This window comes from Pelodiscus sinensis, chromosome 15, assembly GCF_052426305.1.
Source record: "Pelodiscus sinensis isolate ZL-2025 chromosome 15, ASM5242630v1, whole genome shotgun sequence".
NCBI classification, from domain to species: domain Eukaryota; kingdom Metazoa; phylum Chordata; order Testudines; family Trionychidae; genus Pelodiscus; species Pelodiscus sinensis.
The window spans coordinates 6,804,725-6,824,452 of NC_143066.1; the positions used below are offsets into that span (position 1 = coordinate 6,804,725).

The 19,728-nt window shown below is 44.6% G+C and overlaps 1 protein-coding gene across 2 annotated transcripts in view; it reads right to left on the reverse strand.

Annotated features, from left to right (window-relative positions):
- Positions 1-19,728, reverse strand: part of GTF3C1 (general transcription factor IIIC subunit 1) — a 73,579-nt gene that overhangs the window by 13,333 nt on the left and 40,518 nt on the right. For both annotated transcript variants that reach the window (XM_075899171.2, XM_075899172.2), the window contains 9 exons: positions 16,753-16,888; positions 15,009-15,090; positions 13,673-13,858; positions 11,437-11,591; positions 9,273-9,415; positions 7,950-8,031; positions 3,934-4,046; positions 2,759-2,821; positions 306-399 (listed from right to left, as the gene is read on the reverse strand). In XM_075899171.2, the coding sequence (XP_075755286.2) occupies positions 306-399; positions 2,759-2,821; positions 3,934-4,046; positions 7,950-8,031; positions 9,273-9,415; positions 11,437-11,591; positions 13,673-13,858; positions 15,009-15,090; positions 16,753-16,888 (1,054 nt within the window). The remainder of the gene's footprint in view (positions 1-305; positions 400-2,758; positions 2,822-3,933; positions 4,047-7,949; positions 8,032-9,272; positions 9,416-11,436; positions 11,592-13,672; positions 13,859-15,008; positions 15,091-16,752; positions 16,889-19,728) is intronic.

Below are 19,728 nucleotides of genomic sequence, written 5' to 3' on the forward strand. Positions count from 1 at the left end.
ACAATCCTAGGTTTAGCAGGCCAATGCTCAAACCACAGAGCTATCCTTCCAACGACAAGGCCTTGATAATGTCCATGGACTTTAGAGGGGAACTGAGGGAGGGATGCAGATGCCCGGCTCTTTATGCCCTTATATGGGAACAGTATATGCGTGTGGCCCCAGTGGACGCTGCTAGTCAAAAAGAATTGGTCTTGTGTGCATGAGGCGCACTTACAGCAGGATCCACAATGACAAACTTGAAGAACTTTCCAGTTATAACACAACACGTTGCAGAAAATGTGAGTAACCCATAAAACATACAGTACCTGAAATGACTGGCAGGACTTCATTTGATTATCTGAAAGTGCCAACGTGCTCTGAATTAGGTTCTGGAGTACCAGGAAGTGAATATCATAAATACTGAAAGAAAACAGTTACATTAGGTTATACAAGGCCTTCTGAGCATGAAACACCAAATTGCTAAATTAACGCAGTAATATTTAAATGGGGTGTTTTTCCTCCAACGTACGCATGACACACACACACACACTTGTTAGCAACAATGTTGCATCAGAATTCTTAACGAAATGGAGACCTTTCCCGACGTGTTACATTATGGTTTTCTTCCCCCAAGAACTTTATACCAGCCTAGGATACTAGGACCCTAAGTGCTCTCATGTCAGCAGATAGAGATAGAGCCCCTAAGGTATTGGATGACATCATGCCCTCACACAGAAGGAAGGGTCTCCCATCCTTCATTTGGGAGCTTCAGGAGCCACAAGCAAACAGACTGACACATACTGTAATGAACATAACTCTTCAGTGAGCGTTTAAAATATCTCTCAGTAAGCACTGGGTACCAACATCCCCAGAGGGTCTGCATTATTATAGCTCTTGAAGACGAATTAGCAGATAGGGAAGTTTTCTCTCTCTCTCTCTCTCTTCAGTACGTGTTCAGAAGCGTGAGATCTTCCAATGAAGTTTACAGCCTAACAATACAGGTGGAATTAGTGCCTGAAATACCCGTCTGCCAAAGGCCACAGCTGCAGAAACAGGCACTATATTACTTTACAAACAAGACAGACTGTAATACTATTTCTGACTCCATTCCTTAGACTAGGTGGGGGAGAATAATTTGGGGGCCAGACCCTGGAGTAATCAGATGAATTTAAGAAACAGAGAGTGTAAGATGCCTATCCAGAAACAGCTTTCTGAGAATTAAGTGGGCCTGGCTATGTAACCATATCCTGAACAGCTTATGCCATCGTGGAAGCTTAAGCTAGTAAAGCATGATGCCTGTGCTCCGTGATCTGTGCTGACTGCTCACCGATTTCTGGATAGAATTTAAGTTGTTGGTTTTGATCAAAGCAGCCCTAAATGGCCCAGAACCCTACTTAGTTGATAGGTTGCATCTCTCCTCATGGCACACTGCTGCAGCTATAATCAGTGGTACAGGCAGTCCCCGGGTTACGTACAAGATAGGGACTGTAGGTTTGTTCTTAAGTTGAATCTGTATGTAAGTCGGAACTGGCGTCCAGATTCAGCCGCTGCTGAAACTGATCAGTTTCAACAGCGGCTGAATCTGGACGCCAGTTCCGACTTACATACAGATTCAACTTAAGAACCCCAGGCATCCCCAAGTCAGCTGCTGCTGAAACTGATCAGCAGCTGATTCCAGGAAGCCCGGGGCAGGAGCTTCCTGTAGTCAGCCGCTGGTCAGTTTCAGCAGCGGCTGACTTGGGGACGCCTGGGGCAGAGCAACTGGGGTGCTGCTGGGTTGGTCCAGTAGCGCCGCCGCTCCTCGGCGCTACTGGACTAACCCAGCAGCACCCCAGCTGCTCTGCCCCAGGTGTCCTGATTCAGCTGCTGCTGAAACTGATCAGCAGCAGCTGAATCAGGACTCCTGGGGCAGAGCAGCTGTGGTGCTGCCGGGTTGGTCCAGTAGCGCCAAGGAGCGGTGCTGCGGGACCAACCAGCAGTGCCCCACCTGCTCTACCACAGGCCCGGGGCTTTGCTCCACGTCTCCCTGGTCTGCTGGGGGGGCGCACTAGCTGCGTCCCCCCCCCAGCAGACCAGGGAGACGCTGAGCAAAGCCGCGGAGGACCCGGGCGTGACCGCGGCGCTTCCAGATCAGCGTCGCGGTCCCACCCGGGTCCTCCACGGCTTTGCTCAGCGTCTCCCTGGTCTGCAGAACAGGGAGACGCTGAGCAAAGCGGAGGAGGACCCGGGCGGACCGCGGCGCTGATCTGGCTCCTCCCCCCCCCCAGCAGACCAGGGAGAGGCATAGCAGCTTTTCTCGCCCCGGAGGACGGGGGCGGTGGGACCGGGCGTCCCGCCGCCCCCGTCCTCCGGGGCGAGAAAATCCCCGTTCATAACTGCGGACGCGTAACTCGGGGACTGCCTGTACTTTAATTGGATTTCTATAGATTTTAAACAGAGAGGGAGCTGATGGTAGACTGATCTCTGTGTAAGGCCCCTCAGCTTTGGAACCACCTTGAACCTGGACTGACTCGCAGGGCATGCTGTAAATTCATCTGTTTAGTAAAGCTTTTGGAGAGCAAGCTGTTGATGGGGAGTTTTGTAAAGTCTTTGTTGGCTGTTAGTTTTAGAATCCTCTCTGTGTAGACTATGGCTATACCTATAGCCTTAACACAGGCAACTCTGTTAGTATTTCCTCCATCTTTGCCAAGTAGCCAATGAGACGACAAATCCATCTCACTTTCACTGAGAGCCCACAATAATCCAGCTCTTATGGGACCGGTCTCTAACTCCCACTCACGTGTTGAGAGCATCCTGTTTGATGCTTTGATTTGTGTCCTCTCCAATGGCCAAAACTCTGAACCTGGTTAAGAGTGTAAAAAGAAAACAGTTAATACACAAAGTAGCACGCCCTGTATCACGTACAGAGCCCCTGCGTTCATATTAACCCTTGACATGCTGAGGTGATATGTTAATCTTGACACACAACCTGCAGAAACAATGTTGGGAACCACCTATCCTGGCAAACTTCAGCGGAGAGGCCAAGCCCTGAAAGAGCCATGGAGATGAATTCCCCTATCTCCAAGAAGCTGCTTGTCCACGTCCAGACTGAAGCACATTGGAAGGAAGCAGTATAGAGCCCCTGTCTATGCTGTGGATACAAAATACCTGTCTATATAGAGTTGGTGTGTGGGGAAGAGAAAGAAGTTTGTATTAGGGAAAGCATCTGCTCCTATCACCTGATATGCAGGCATAGAAGGAACTTAAATGTTACTGGATACTAGAACTTCCATTTCCTAGTCCCAGTGTTTTCTGCAGACGTGCAGCTCCTCTCAAAGTCAGGGAAGTTACTGAGGTGACTAACTTCAGGGCACTGAGAGGATAAGGCCAAATTGTCATGCTTAGCTACCTAACTTCCCCATTTATAGACAGGTACACTGATACTTATCCTTCTTGTAAAGTGCTTTGCAATCTATGAGTGAAACGTGCCACATAAATAGTAAGTGTAACTATTACAGAAACTAGGGATGTAATGTATCCAGTCTTTTAGGAATTAACATTAATACATCATTTTTATTATTTAACGGAGATACCAACTACAAATCCCAGTGTAAAATCATGCCATTTAATTTGGGCAAGACAGTGAGTGGCTTGTGACGGTTATCTATTATAGTCACACAGGGCTCATCTAAGTACTCAAAATGTTTTCTCTAATAGCAAAGTTAAAAGTATTAATCTAAAATGCAAATTAACAAAACAATAACATTTAAAATCCGATGAACTAATGAGTAATTTAAAATGTAAAATTGGTACATCAGAAGTGTACATTAATAAGCAACTTTTCTTTGAAAATCAATCTGAACATTTTTGATATCATGATTTCAAGCGCCATCAAAAAGTGTGAAATTCTTGACAACAGACTCTGGTGCTGATCTCTCCTTTGCATATGGCATAAACAAATCTAAAGGAAAATACCTGCAATACAGCTCCTGCAGTGAATCTGGAATTTCAAGTTTGGGATTCCCTAGGGTTGAGCTGAATTTCTCTTTAAGTCTCTCCACAAACTCTTTAAACTCTTTTGCACACACCTTTCAAAACAAGAGATGAACTATTAAACACTTAACAAATGTTTCCTATGGCGCAAAGAGGCAGTAGGACCTTCCTATTTCACATTCACAACTGCAAGACCCACTGCAAACAGCAAGAATTAACAAGTAGGGGAAGTAGCACATTAAGGGTGTGTCTACACTGCACCATAGGCCAAAATACGATATGCAATTTGAGCTACGCAAATTACGTAGCTTAGTTTGAATCCATTTTGAAACATCTTATTTTGTAATTTGGCATTCTCATTAAAAAAAAGAAAATCAGGTCTGGTTTCTAAATGCTTTACTAGTACACTGCACGGGATGGCTGGTGCAAACATCTCATTGGGAACAGTCCACTTGGTTCCAGAGAAAGAAACACTGACACAGCAAGACAAACACAAGAACAGAAATAGGAGAAAGAGGGAAACAGTAAGAGTTGGAAGGGAAACAGTAAGAGTTGGAGACAAAGGTGAACACAACTGGGATTAGACAAAACCTCCTCTATGTCATAAAAGTTGACATTAGAAATGAAATGCAGGAAGATACCCTAGCTCACAGTCTGCTCAAAAAGCAAGTTCTCTCACTCCTTAACTTCCACTTTGTTTTTTCTTTCCTGTGCTCTCTCTGAACACAGCAAGGGAGGAGGTACAAGAGCAAGAAAGGTGGTGCTCTCTTGTGAAGACTGTGTACTCCAGTGGCACAGTCAGGTGGGCGGGCTTTTAGGCAGAGTTACAGTGCTGTTTAATGAGCCCCACTTGGCAGGACAAGCATGAGAAAGCCCACTCCCATTCCCTTCAGCACGCAAGACACAGGCAGCTCACCACCAGGACCAGCCCAGTAGCAGGGCATGTTAGTTACTTTAGCTGCTGGCTGTCCAATTTCAATTAGCAAAGTGAGCCTTTTGGTGACGTCAGCCCAGGCTGAGTCGTGGGGATGACACGGTCAGTGTCTCATTTATCCCTACGGAGGAAAGGGAGGTGCTGGGACGGAGAGAAAAAGGAGATTTTTGACTAAGTAAATACTACAGGCAGCAGGTGCAGAGTGCTTCACCAGAGACACCTCCAGTTCAGCTGCTGTGCTTTGCAGTCTGCTCCAAAACTTGTCAAGGTCCCGGACCAACCCTGGGAATAGCGCTCATGTCAACTAGATTACAGAGAAGTTCAGCTGCCTCTGCAATGCTCCTGAAGGTCTCAGCCAGGCTGAAGGGCCAAGATGGCACTTCCTTGTGTAACGTGAGGGAGCTAGTGGCTGAATTTCACAGAGAAATGTTGTGTGCCTGCAAGCTCCTGGGCGTGGCCCTTAGTGCTACAGAGGTGGCTGGGTTGCCCTTTTGTTCATACAGTGAACTTACATCCGGCACCGTATCCATCCTACTCTCATCCCAGCTCTCAGTATCTCCCCGCTGCTCTCTGAGCATCAGAATGTGGTCACCACTGCCAGCATTGTAAAGCACATTGTTTCATGCTCCTTGTGTGCTTACCACCACCCCAGGCCTCCTTCCAGGATTTCCTGCTGTCAGCTTCCAGCTACACCTTGAACCTCCCTAATCTGGGCGTCCCCGGTCAAGCAACACGCCTGGTCCAGCATCATCCGAGGCTGGAGCACCCACTGGGGAAAAAACGGTGTTGGGGCTAGGAGTGTGGAACCAGAGAAGAGCAGAATCTGGTGTGTCCGGTGCCCTGTGGGAGGACGGCTGGCAGAGCAGAGGGGAGCCCCAGCCTGAAGGGTCAGCATTGATCTCCCCTAGGCCAGCAAATTCCCTGGTTCGGGACCAGTCAAGCCTAAGGACTAGTTGACTAACTGACTATCAGATAAGCAAAAGCTTACTGGATAGTCGACTAGTCCCTTGTCTAGTCGCTTCCCCACCCTCCATCAAAGGCAGTAAGGTGGAAGGTGGGAGCAGGAGCTGGTGCTGGGGGGAGCCGGCTTAAAGCCAGCTCTTAATACATTTATAAATCAGAAGTGCAGCAGAGGGGACCTGACACGAGCCAGGCCAGCTGATTCCTGGCTCACACTAGGTCCCCCTGCTGCACTCCAGCCTTCTTACATTTAAGGCTGGTGCACAGTGGGGGGACCAGGCACAAGCTGGGAATCAACTGTTTCAGCTCACGCAAGGTGCCCCCCGTTGCGCTTCAGCCTTTTAAATATATTAAGAGCCTGCCAGCTATTAATACATTTAAAAGGCAGCGGGATTAGCTCCTGGGGCCGAGAGCTAACCCCACTGCAGCTTCCCTGCTTATCAATTAATCAACTAGTCGATGGAACATCCATCACCTAGTCAATTAGTTGATGAAACTAAATTGAACATCCCTAGTCAAACCCCGAGGGTGCTGGACCAGGGAGCTTCAACCTGTAGTTTCTTGGACACCTGATTTTGTCTCATGCCAAACCATGTGGCCTCTCTCCTGACTTGTAGCCAGATTATTCAGTCGGTCAGTATATCAGGAGATGCAGGAGGCATCAGAAAAACAAGAGAAAGAAAGAGGGAGCCAGGACAGACTTGTGGAGAGCTGATTCCAACCAAGCCTACGTTCTAGCTTTAAGAAAAGATTCCTCCTCTTGACCTGAAATTTCTAAAGGTTGTAGAATGAGGTCAACAGGTAGCAGCTGGTTGTAGCTAAGATTTAAAATAGCCTGCCCACTTGCAAAGCACAGCAGCTCAGCTTGGTGTGGTGGGCCATTAAGAAAAAAAAAAATCAAAAAGGCAATTGTTGTTTTAGCTGTGTTCACCTCCCACTCTGTACTGTAGGGTTCCACTGAGAGCTAATCCTTTGATTAACAAAACGGAATGGCTAGATAACAGTAGGTTGGGAATTTTCCAACAAAACATTTTTTCTAATCTATCAGCAAATGCCAAACTAAAAAAGGCTGGTTTCAACATCTCTCTCGTAATCCGAAACCAAATTTTCAAAAAGTGTCTAACTAGTCAAAAAGTCCCATTTTGATATTTTCAAAACAAAAACTTTCATTTCTTGCTTCACATGGACTTCATATTATAAATTAATATTTTTAAACAAAAAAGTAACAAGGCTGAAATCATAACAAAAATGCTTTCATAGTCCATACCATTAATTTTGAGTATCAATTTGTAAAAGGAAAAAAGACGTTTGAAAGTAACTTTTCGTCTCAATTTGGGAAAAATTTCAAAATTGTGAAAATCATCATGGGATGGGAAACCCGTTTCCTGCCCAGCTCTATACCACCAGTAACAAGAAGACTGGTGGGGAAGATATGGGACAGCTGACTCCAAATGGATGAGTTGTGGAAGCATAAATTGGCCTCAGAAAAACTAACTTTGAGGTAGGGATGTTAAAAAGCATGTCAGAGTAACTGTAGCCGCTGCAAATCTCAGTGGTTCAAGTCATACGTCCTGTGGGCTCTGCAGTATAAAATTCAGCCTGGCTCCTGGGGGAGGAGGCTTCACTGAAGCAACAAAGTCACCTTCTCAGGAACGGAGCCAGGAGCCTGGGGAGGTGGCTTTGCCTCCCTAGGAGTGGAGCCAGCAGCTCTTGCCTGCTGGGCTCCTAGGGAAGTGGCTTCACTGCACTGCTGCAGTAAAGCTGCCTCCCCAGGAGGCTGAGTGTAACTGACACCATTAACCATCTGCTTATCGGTTAAACATCCCTACTTTGAGGATAGCTTTGTGGTACAGACTATATACTAGGCATCCAAGGGCTAACGTAGGCTCCTGTGCTGCACAAAACTGCTGCTTTCTTGTTATTTGGTCGGTTAACTATGTCTGTCTAACTCCCAGAAAAGCACTGATGTGGAGCATGAGTCGTTCTTAGGCAGCTGCCAGCACAAAGGGAAGAGACAAGAGGTGAATCATAGGAATCCAAACACAGTTCCATCAAAGTGTAATGTTAACCACTTTGTCTCCTTTTAGAATCTCTTTCCTCCTACCTGTGGGTCTTGGTAGTTACTTTCCCTCTTCATGAAATCCTCAATAAGACCTTTATCTTGGTACACTTCAGCAAGGCAAACTCTGCAACAAAAAAGGGCAAAAACGTTCACAATTCAGTGTTCACAATTCTGGCTGCTCCATGGACTCCATTGCCCCACCGTCCTCGCTGGCTGGCTTCACTCCCAACCACCAGCAACCTCTGCCGCTGGGGCTCTCTGGTCCGGCAACAATCGTTGTCCTACTGGACCACAGACGTTGCTGGACCAGAGTCCTGGACCACAGAGGTTCAACCTCTACTTTCTATTTCAGTGTTTCTCAAAGTGGATCGCAGGCCTGCTTCGTGAAATCCTCTAGCGAGTCTGTGGTGCTTTGTTTACCTAAAGGGTCCATAGCCATGGAGCCTCATGGCTCCCATTTTCTCTGGTTTGCTGTTTCCAGCTACAGGGAGCTGCGGGAAGCTAACATATCAAAGTGAGTTCACATGGTACCACATGATGGAATTTGGTTTACTCTTTACAAAAATCTACAAAATCACACACAAAACCACTACAGAGTAACGGAACATTAAGGCTACAAAGTCAAGCACACAAAAGTTAAGAATTGACGAAATTAAGATTGCCTACATCACCTTAATTTGGCCTCCTGAGCATTCATGATATTATGCAATTAGATTTTATTATTTCCCACAGGGTCCCTGCCTCATTCATAGGCTAGAAGTTGTTTTAGGGATGAATCAAGCTGGATGGGCAACCTTAACTCTAGCATTTTAAATGCTTGGCTTTGCAACCTAAATATTGTCATTTTGTAAATTAAATTAATGGAGATTGCCTATCTCCTAGAACTGGAAGGGACCTTGAAAGGTCATCGAATCCAGTCCCCTGCCTTCACAGCAAGACCAAGTACCATTCTTGTGTGTGCAGTACATATGATAGACCCTCCCACCCGCCACTGAAAAAACAGATGCCAGGAAAGCCTGTAGTTTTTAAAGTAAAAGTGTCCTAGAACATGAGCAATGCTCTAGTACCTTTAATGAGGTAGGGTAAGTCGATGGAGCTCAGAAATGATATAGCAGGACCAAAAATCCTTGCATCCCTATCTTTGACTCCACTCTGTGTCATGCATCTGCCCCTCTCTCAGGATGTCACAGATCACTTAACATTCAGGACTAACTTGTAGAGATGCAGGAAATGGGACACTGGATATTTGCATTAACATGATGGAGGGAGACAAAGTAAAGCAGGAATCCAAGTGTGGAGGAATTAAATCCTTAACGTCATTTCATAAGAATTTAGAATGATAAATGAAAAAAAAAAATCACTTACTTATAATTAAGATAAGTTTGCGGGTTTTTGACAATGTAGCGAGCTCTTCGGCCAACAGAAAGAGAAGTTTTATCTAAAGATTCTTCAAAGCTGGCATGCATGATATCTCGGACAACCTGCCATGGAACAAACGGTCCTTTCACCTGGATTAATACAAAAGGAAAGTCAAAACGCAGCTTACTTTGACCTGCAGGTATGCAAGTGATGGCTGATGCTAACAACTGCCACTAGAAAAAAAGTAGCATTTCTTTCCTGGATGCCCTGCCGCACACATTTATAACTGTCCCAAGACATTTATCTTTGCTGCTGGAATTTTCCATGTTTAGTCTGTTCCTAAAAATGAAAACCGGTTTGGAAATGTTGAGCACAATCCCATTAGCCATTTGTGGGATATGGAAAAGTACAATAGTTTACTTTTCCCCTCTTAAAGCATAGCCTGAGACTTTAAAAATACCATACGAGGGGCAGGTAGCACTTCCTACTACGATTACTCCACACTTCCCTGATAAAACTCTGGTTTCAGCTGCTTATAGTTTTTCCACTTTGCTTCAGCTGAAATTTTCATTGCTGGGGGTTTGCCTCTGGAGGGAAATTTCAGCCAAAATCCTTTAGCTGTTTCTGGGAATGAGCCTAGAGAAAAACTGGCTGTTTTGCCCATGTTAAAGAATTCTGCTAACATCTTCTTGAATAGTAGTAACACCCCTATTATTTGGAGTGGTGACTTGAAATATGGCAGAGGGTGCTCACAGCATCAGACGCATCTTTTCCTCTCCTGTAAAAATTGACCCACATTTACCTGAGTTATAAACCTCTGAAAAATTGCAATTTGCACATGCCCCATAGACACAATGGGGATTTTAGCAGGGTCATCTGCACAGAGCATGCCCTTGTCCAGGGGCTGAGAAGGACTCTCCCAAATTGGATCGCTGAGGCTGCAGGCTATGCTAATCCAGAATGTCTCTCCTGTGCTCTCCATGACCCAGGCAGAGTGGCAGAGGAAGCTGTCTGATTTGAATGCAGAAGGGACAAGAGACAGATCCCTGGAGGGGACGGGTGAATATACTAGGATAAAGTCTCTGAGGGAAGGAAAGAGTCCCACCCACCCATATCACAGAAGCACGGGAATAAGAAACTAAGGAAAATCTCCAGAATTCCTTGCTATCTTCACCTCACCTGCTATGCTGTCAGTTCACTTTCCACACTTCCATCTGGAAACCCATTGCAATAAGTAATATGCACCTCAAACTACATCCAACTCTTGAACGAACATAATACTTGTTAGTGACTTCATGCTGTCCTCTCAGACAGGTATGCTGGCTGGCACGTGACACTGGAAAAGCTAACCCCCTCAACACTGAAGAGTCAATTCTAAAACAAACTTAGCAATGAAAGTTTTCACATTGGTCCGACCTCCTACAGAAGGACAATAATTTCATACTTCATGGTGTTTTTCAAAAAAGATCCAGGGGAAAGGCAAGAGTGCGGAATATTTCATCTCATGGTGCAGTGGTCTCCAAACTTTTGGGGCTGCTGGGCGCCGGGCCACTCACACACCGCATGTCTGGGGGCGGGGCCGCTCACAGGCCGTGCACCCGGGGGCAGGGCTGCACAGGCACCGTGCGCCCGGGCGGAGGGAGCAGGGCCGGCACATGCGCTGCACGCCCAGGGGGGAACGGGGCCGGCACATGCACCGCGTGCCTGGGGGGAGCGGGGCCGGCATGTGCCGCGACCCCGGGGCAGGAGCTGCCCATGCACCAGAGGCCAGCACCGGTATGTGCTGTGCGCTCAGGGCAAGGGCCACCCATGCGCCAGGTGCCGGCCCAGATTGTTCGGTGGACGCACATAAATGGCCTGGCGGGTGCCATGGCGCCCACGGGCACCGCGTTGGGGACCACCATGGTGCTTTTTGATATAGTGACAGGTAAAACTCAGATTTCTCCCTCCCAAGTACCTCAGAAAATTCAATCAGCAATTCAAATTAATCCCACAGTTCACATCACACAGTCCTTTAGAGACCTTTGTCACCTCCATGAAAAGAAAAAGTATGGAGCAAGCCTAGCTGTGGTGTTGCTTCCCCTCACCCCATAATACAGAGGGATACAGCCAATGCTATGCTAGAGCTAGCGTCCACCCACACAGGAGAGAAGCGATAAGATGTTAGCACCTTTGTGTTTAGCACGTTACTGGCAATTCGACACAGCATGAGCAGGCTGTCTTCTTGCACAGTCCAGGTGACACGCAGGCGCGTCATTCTCAGCAGGGCGCTCTGATCAGTCTCATCATGGTAGCGTAGCTTTTTATTGTTTTCTACAGACTCCGCTAAACACAAACCCAAAGGGAGACAATTATACTAACAATGTTTTGACAAACAAGAGTCGTCCTGTGGCACCTTAGAGACTAACAAAAATATATAAATAGGATCATTCACTTCCGTGGGCAGAACCCATTTCTTCAGATGAGATGAGCTTGTGTTCTGACAGACGTCTGTCTTTGTAGCAAGGCCTTTACTTATTTGCTAAGTATTATGCTAATGCCTAGAGGCTCCAGCTGAGACTGGAGGCTCATTAAGTGCTGTATAAACACACAGTCGCTGCGCTGAACAGTTTACAGTCTAAATGGGCAAGACAGACAAAAGGTGGGAAAATGGAAGCATTAGCCTTATTTTCTAGGCAAAGAACTGAGGCACAGAGAGATTAGGTGACTTAGTCTGCACTGGGTTTCGGCCTGCCCATAAACATGACTTCTATTATTTATCTGAGGTAGTGCCCACTATGGGCAAGATGCTTAGGAAAAGTGTCTCCACCTCAGAACCTCACAAATTGAGAAGTCTGAGTGAACATCTAATTGTGAATTGTTTGTCTAACAAAGCTAACAATTTCAGTGATGAAAGGCCTCATGGCTCCCATCTCTAGATTGTAATTCATTCCTGTCACAACCATTGACCTGTTCTGTTACCTTGGACACGTCACTTGATCGCTCTATGCCTGTATCCCCATCCTCTGTCTGTCTTGATGACAAATTCTTTGGGACAGAGATTGTCTTTTACTACGTGTATGTAGAGTACCTACACAATGGGACCCTGACCTCAATTGGGATCTGTAAGTGTTTCCGTAACTTACATAATATTAATGGGGGGGAAGCAAGTGTAGAGGGAGGAAGGTTGAGGGTTTTGAGACAATGAGACTGAGACTAGCAGGGAGTAGTCAGCAGGATTAGAAAGGAAGAGCCAATCAATGTAATATTGTGAGTCGGCACAGTCTGGCAGCCTTTTTCAAAGGGGTTCAACAGAACAGGAACAATAATGGGAACAACTCTGGAGTGGACAGTGGTCTCACTGGTACAGGAGACAGGCGAGCTGAAAATAGACACCACGGAACCAATTAGAGGAGGGACATCAGGGGCTGAATGCAGCAGAGAAGCTAGAACATGAGAACTGAAAAAGGAAGTGATGGTTGAAGATGCTGAATTCAGAGATGGAGACACCAAAAAGAGATTACTAAAGCCCGAAAGTCCAAGGAAGTGAAGTCAGCACGAAGAAATTACAATTGTTCCTGCGAAGGGTTGGTGACAGAAAGCCAGGCAGCAATCAGAAAGAGGAGCTGGAGGCAAGAGGGGCTTTAGATTACAGCCACTCAAATGGAAAGGGAGAGATGGGCCAGCTAGAGTGGTTTTCAGAGAAGGGCCTGGTGTCACCAGGGCAACTTTCAGGATCGGGAGGAGAGCACAGATTTAGAGTGTGAGATGCGGTGGATCAAGGCAAGTTTGTACACAAGAATTAAGATTCCTGTGCATGTGAGGGAGAGGAAGTTGAGGAGGAAAGAGTGCAGAAGGGAAGAAGGCAGCAAAGAAAAGGTTTGGAAAATTTGTGAGAATGAAAAAGTGGAGGCCGGGGAGAAGACTCAGACAATAGTGAATGAGAAAGTAAATTTTGTGGAAGTCCTTGGGAAGAAGGTGATGGTGATGCCCACAATGTGGGGAGGAGGGAGCAAGACAGTGAAAGGAAGAGTGAAGGCCAGAAGCTAGGAAATGATTTCTCCAGAAAGCAATCTGACTGCCTTGTGGCTCTCCGCAGGACGTATCAAGTGGAGGGGACACATCCAGGGTCACTGCAAAACTGTGGTGCAACCACAGCAATGGCCGATGGGTTCAGTGATTCTGCAGCTAGTATGAATGGCGATACAAACCTGTGAGTGCAATGGCAGTGATCCGTCATCCTGCAAAGACAGCACACAGCCACAGGGCATTGATAGTTCTCTGCTCATCAGCTGGCCAACCCCAGGAAGTGGCCAATGAAAGCCTGTGGTTACACAAAACCACACAGGCACTTCCCAAGCCATGCCACAGCATGCAGACTGCTCAAAGCAAAGCTTCTCTTACTGACACACAAGCTACTTACTTACCTTTCTTTTTCTTCCTTGTCTTCTTCCCAGTGTCTTTCTTCAGCCTCTTACGTTTCTGGCTTTTTCCACCCTTCACTCTCTTGGTTCTGCCCTCTGTTGCTTCTTTACCAATCTCAATACACTCTTCCTTCTGCCCGGGGGACTTTGATCCTTCCTTCGCATCTCCCAAAATGTTTATTTTATTGCCTAAGTAGAAGAACATTTATATCCGTGGAATTGTATAGTAAACTATGGAATGCAACGGTAAGCAATCAAAACTCAAAATATATACCACCCAACTCTGCCTCTGTCGTGTACATACATTATCAGTGTAGCCAAGTAATCATGTCTTATTTCTCTAAGATAAGCTAACAATAGGGAAATGGATCTCCAAACCTGGGGAAAATCCTAAGGAAACATATCATGATGTAATTGGAGACTGCAATGTGATAACCACATATGTACAAGAGGGCAGTTAAAGTTTTACTTTCAACCTTAGGTTTCACTTTTCCTTACTGTGATGCAATCTCAACATTATTGTAACTCGATCACATTTAATTTCTTCCAACTTACTGGGAATTAAAATCAAACCAAATGTGAAGACAATGATTCCATAGTTTCAAAGTTACTAACTTTTGAAGTCAGCAAGTAAAGCATCTTATCTGAAGTTAGTGTTTAATAAAGAGACTCCACATCAACACTGCATCAATTCTCTTTACACATGGCTTGTAGTTTATACATTTCAACAACGAACTCTATAAAACAAGTCTGAAGACAACTTGGATTGGTTTTAAAGTTTTGAATGTTTAAGTGCATTGGGCCTGTTTTCAAAAAGTAACTGAATCTAATCACTTGTCTAAAGAGTGAATAGAGTCTACTATTCATACTTCGTAAGTCATTGTCAGATGCTCCTAACTTTGGTTAAAAACAAAAAACAAACCAAAACAAAAAAGCAATATTTTTTTAAACTAAGCAGAGGAACCTCAATAAGAAAAAAAATCAGCCACAAAAGACCAATATTTTGGAAAAGTATAAAAATGTGAAAATTGTTTTCTGTTCTATATTGCAGCGGGAAGTACAAGACACAATACAAGTATGGCTATAGTAGAAAGATCTGAAACCGTATCTGACTTTTCAGTCACGTACAATAAACATTCATCTGGCCTTTCTGCAACCTGATCTCCTGAGTTTCTCCAGGATGCAGAAGAAGTGACCAAATATTGTCTCACATCCAGAGACAGGAAAGACAGTTAAATTATTTCACTGTTCCAGTAATGACCTAGAATGTCTCATTGTTTGAGAAAAAGGAGCACACTACTAATGCAATTACTATCATGTATATGCACAATTATTTTACCTCCAGTACTGAGTGGAAGGGGGTGTTTTGTTAAGAAAGTCTGGAGTCTCGTTGTAAGTCCATTTTCAGGAACAGTATTTTCCTGAAAGCAACAAAACATCCACCAAGACAAGATTTAAGGACCAAGGAGAATAGTCTTTAATACTAAAACATCTAATACATTTATATGTTGCACAGTTTTCAGAAAGAGATTTTTAATATAAACAGTGGAAAGATTGCTGGCGTGAGTCAAAGTTGATCTAGTAACATACTCACTGCAGGTTGAACCTCCTGGGTCCAGCACCCTTGGGACCTGAGTGGGTCCTAGCAAAGGAATTGGACAGACCAAGGGAGGAGTTCTCCTGGATGCTGCCCTGGGAGAACCCGGAGGCCTGACCTCCTCTGGCCCACCTGCCTGGTTCTACTCACTGCCCTGCACAAAGGGGTGGCAGCCGGTCCCAGGGTTCCCTGACCCCAACCATCTGGCCCCATGCAAGGCAGCAGCCACTCTTGGGGCTCCCTGACTCTGCTGCCTGACCCCACATTGGGCAGCAGCTGCTCCTGGGGCTTCCTGCTCCTGTGACGCATGAGGCAGCGGCCTCTTGCAGGGCTCTCTGCCCCCAGGTCATTGGCCCAGCGGGCTGCCCCCCAGACCAATTCGCTCGTAGCAGCTCTCAAACTCTGAGGCGAGGGCTTTCTGATCCAGCAATATCTGTAGTCCTGCCAGACCATGGATGTTGCTGGACCAGAGAGGACTGGACCAGAGAGGTTCAACCTGTACTAAATATATGGATAGGTTTATAACATTTCTAAAGTTCTTCCAACACTACCACCATTAATGGAAGTTCTGAACAGGTAGTGCTTCCCAAACCATACTTCATCCAACCAGATCTCTAGTCCTATGAAGATAATGATAAAACAGAATGTTAGCCATTCCCAGCAATACCTGCCATTTTCTGTGTGACTACTGCAACTCCAAATCTGTTCCCTTATTTGCATGCTTCCATGGAGTCTCTGTGTTGCACCATTAATACCGGCAGTATATGTGATGGGCTGACAGACATCACTGAGAAAAGTCTCAGCAGGGATCAGAGGCTTTCAAATACTTTACTCTCTCTCCTACCCCCCAAACATTGTTCTTTTCTTCCCTAACCTCTACATCATAAGGGAGCTGTACGATACTGTAACCTTCCCAAGGCACTTCTTAGGGTTGCACTTGCAAGGGACAGAGTTAAGGTTAGGTGGGGGAACGGCATGGGAGGCATTATCCTGTACTGAGATCTTCTAATGTTTCTAGTGTGCACTGCATGTGGTTTGGAGGTTCCGGTATTCAGCTGCCCAATTCCACATTCTAAAAGTACAAGAAGAAGTACTCAGCAACCTTTTACTCTTGTATTGATTATGTAAGTAGTGACTTCTCCTTTAGCTGAATGTGCTGTTACAGCAAATATCTGTAAAGCACACGTACTGAAGGGAACTATAACTCAGACTGTGTTTCACAACGCAGACACATTTTTCCATCCACTAAACATAAAAATTCATCATGGTAACTATTCATTCGCTATCTGCTGCCTTTAATGTTTTTAATTAAGATACCTTGACAAGGAAAAACCTTGCAAAGATGCGTGTCCCTCAGAATGCACACAACTAGAATAGCAAAGATTGCTATTAATATTTCAATAACTTTTAAAAATACTAGAAATTAAAAGTTTAAATAAAGTCAAGCTATTGCTATATAATAAATCCACTTAGAGCCCCCACTTACCTTCCTATTTTTATTAAGGATATAGCTTGTCCAGATCCAATTGCGTTTTAAATGTCCATAAAAGCTGGAATCCAGACCTCCAGCTCCCATCCCATCCCCAGGAATAGATCCATCATCTACCACCTCTCGACTTCCTCTAAAGGAAAAGAGAAACAAAATTAATAGTAACAGACTTGTAAGAATAGTTGATAAGACTTTTGCTATACAGGTTTGTGTATGTCACAAGTGTAAAATCACCAACAGCTAGTGGGTTGGTGAAAAACAGAAGGAAAAAGGTACATGCAATTGTGCTCACAAAAAAGTTGGCAACAATGCTGCTTTTGTACTTAGCGCAGGTACTCAGGATCAATGAACTGACTTTTCAATTTTAGCAAAAAGAATTTGAGTATTAGAAATTGCAAGCAAAGAAATTGCAGAACTGTTAACTTATATCACACTGCAGCACCAAATGCTGCTCTCACTAACACCTGTGCCACCCACCTGGAGACCAAGTTGGCCAAGAGGAAACTGAGGTTAGAATTCACCTAACAGGATTTTTAACTGAGAGAGCACAAAGAACTGAAAGAACACAGCTTTGTAATGGAGATGGCAGTGGCTCGCCCTTTATTACTGTCTTGAGTTTGGGGCTCATAGATTTGGTCAATAGCAAAGGTGATGAGATGCAAGGAAATAAAGACATCAGTCATTAGAGCTGAGATTTGAACTCTCAGACTCCTGGCTGCCGGTGCAAGGAACTCTGCTTTAGGTTACAGAGGAATTTGACATGTTTTAGTTTGAGTTAAGGGTGATGGAGGTTTCTCTTAGCCTTAGAGGGTATGTAGGAGACCAAAATTTTTGGGCTGCCCATTCATGCTGTCTGCATTAAAACAAACACTCTCCCAAAAAGCAAACCACCACACAAAGCACAACCAGAAACCACCGCTCTACTCAGTCCTTCTGCACAGTGCAATTCAGGGAAGTTCTCTAGCCTAATTCCTATTTGAACGATAGCAGATCTTTTACAAATCTAAGCTTGGTTAAAAAATTGCCAGTGACGGAGAACCCAGTTTGTCAATGGTTCCAATGATTAATCTCCCTCACTGTTATGCTTTCTTTTCAGCTGAATTAGTGTAACTATCCTCAGTCTTGTTATATCTTTGTCAGGTGGGCTGAAGAGAATATTTAATAATGGAAACGACGTAAATATTCTTAACTGTAATCAGGTCATTCCTTAACCTTCTCTTTCTTAAGCAAAATAGTTCGAGTTCTGTGCCAAATATAGAGATAAAATAATTTCTCTGGTATTACTCAAGATTCCAACGTATGGATTCAAGGATTGCATTAGCCTGTTGTCCACACTGTCACACAGAGCTCATGTTTAGCTGATTAAGCACCACAATAACCAAATGTTTCCAGTCATTGCATCCCAGGATAGAGTCCCCCATCCTGTAACTATCACCTACATTCTGTGTTCGGAGCTGCATACGTTTTCATTTAACGATATTAAAATGCATTTTGTTTGCTTGCACCCAAATTATCAAGTGATCCAGATTGCTTTCTATCAATTTTATCATTTTTGCCATTTACCGTTCCCTTCTCCCACCCCCCCCCACCCCAATTTATATGCTGTCAGCAAACTTTATCAATGATTAGTGTGTGATTTTCTTTCAGGTTTTTGATTAAAATGGTAACTAGAACAGGGCCAAGAGCCGAATGCTGTAGGATCCAACTAGAAACACACCAGCACGACAACTCTCTGGTTATAATTACATTGAGAGTTCTCAGTTAGCCAGCTTTTAAGCCATTTCAATGTGTACCATGTTAAATTTATATCTTTACATTTTAATTTAAAAAATTGGAATGTGATGCCTAGCCAAATGCCTTGCAAAAGTCCTGGGGTGGAAGGGGATAGGGAGAGAATGAATAAAATGGGACAGATGTTTGTCACATCCGTTAATACAGTATGGGAAGGCACTCAGATATGACGAGGAAGACAATATGTGACAGTGCAGCACAGCAATATTGTCACTCCTAAATACACAGGATTTATCTTGGCAAGTTTCTTTTCCTTTATGAAGAAAAAGTTACAAACCAGGAGACAAAAACTACTTCTTCACAGAACTGATACTCAATGAGTTCATGTGAAGCAACACATGGAACAAGACCCAGAGCCTAGAGCAAATCAGATTACCTGCAAGAAGGGACGTAAAAGATAAGACAATCCAGTTCAGATATCAAAAAGTGGTAATGTTAGATCTCACAATTCTCTTTCTACCAATCCATTTTCATCCATCCACTATGAATAATTCAAATACTAGACAAGATTCTTTTTTGAATTTGTTAAAGATTTAATATCCCTGTTAAGATTCAGCCTTAATTATGCTGTCAAAACTATCTCCAGCATAATTACAAGTCATAATCTGGGAGAGATACATTTTTAATAGGCTGTCAGACAGTACTGTGATGGGAAACACAACAGCATGACTCTCATGTCACTTAGGTACTTTGCTAAAACCCAACTGTAGAATTCAACTGTTTGGAAACACTAACTTCTCTATAAGAGACTCTGTGGTTACTTTACTGCAGTGGAATAGAATATTAACACTTCACCTGCATTTTTTAAGAACCTATTGTGTGATGTGACTTCCATTAATGCTGGTGGATGTTCTATGTACTTATCACAATGCAGCATATGTGCAGTTACGCTACCGGATACATAGCAACCAGCTCATACTAGTCAAAGGACAGAAATAGGCAGGGCACAAATCACTGAATCTATTCGCCCATGGCGATTTCAGCCGGTTGCCCTGTTCACCGGCGGCGTGCGCATGTGCAACGTGGGTCTTGTGGATGCACAGTGCGGGGCTGGCGAGTAGGTTTCACCGCCGTTTGTCAAGCCCTGGAAATAGGAAAATGTGTCTATACAGATTTTGAAAGTCTAGTCAAAGCATTACTCAGGACTATATAATGGGTAGGTGCAAAGATTCTTCAAACATT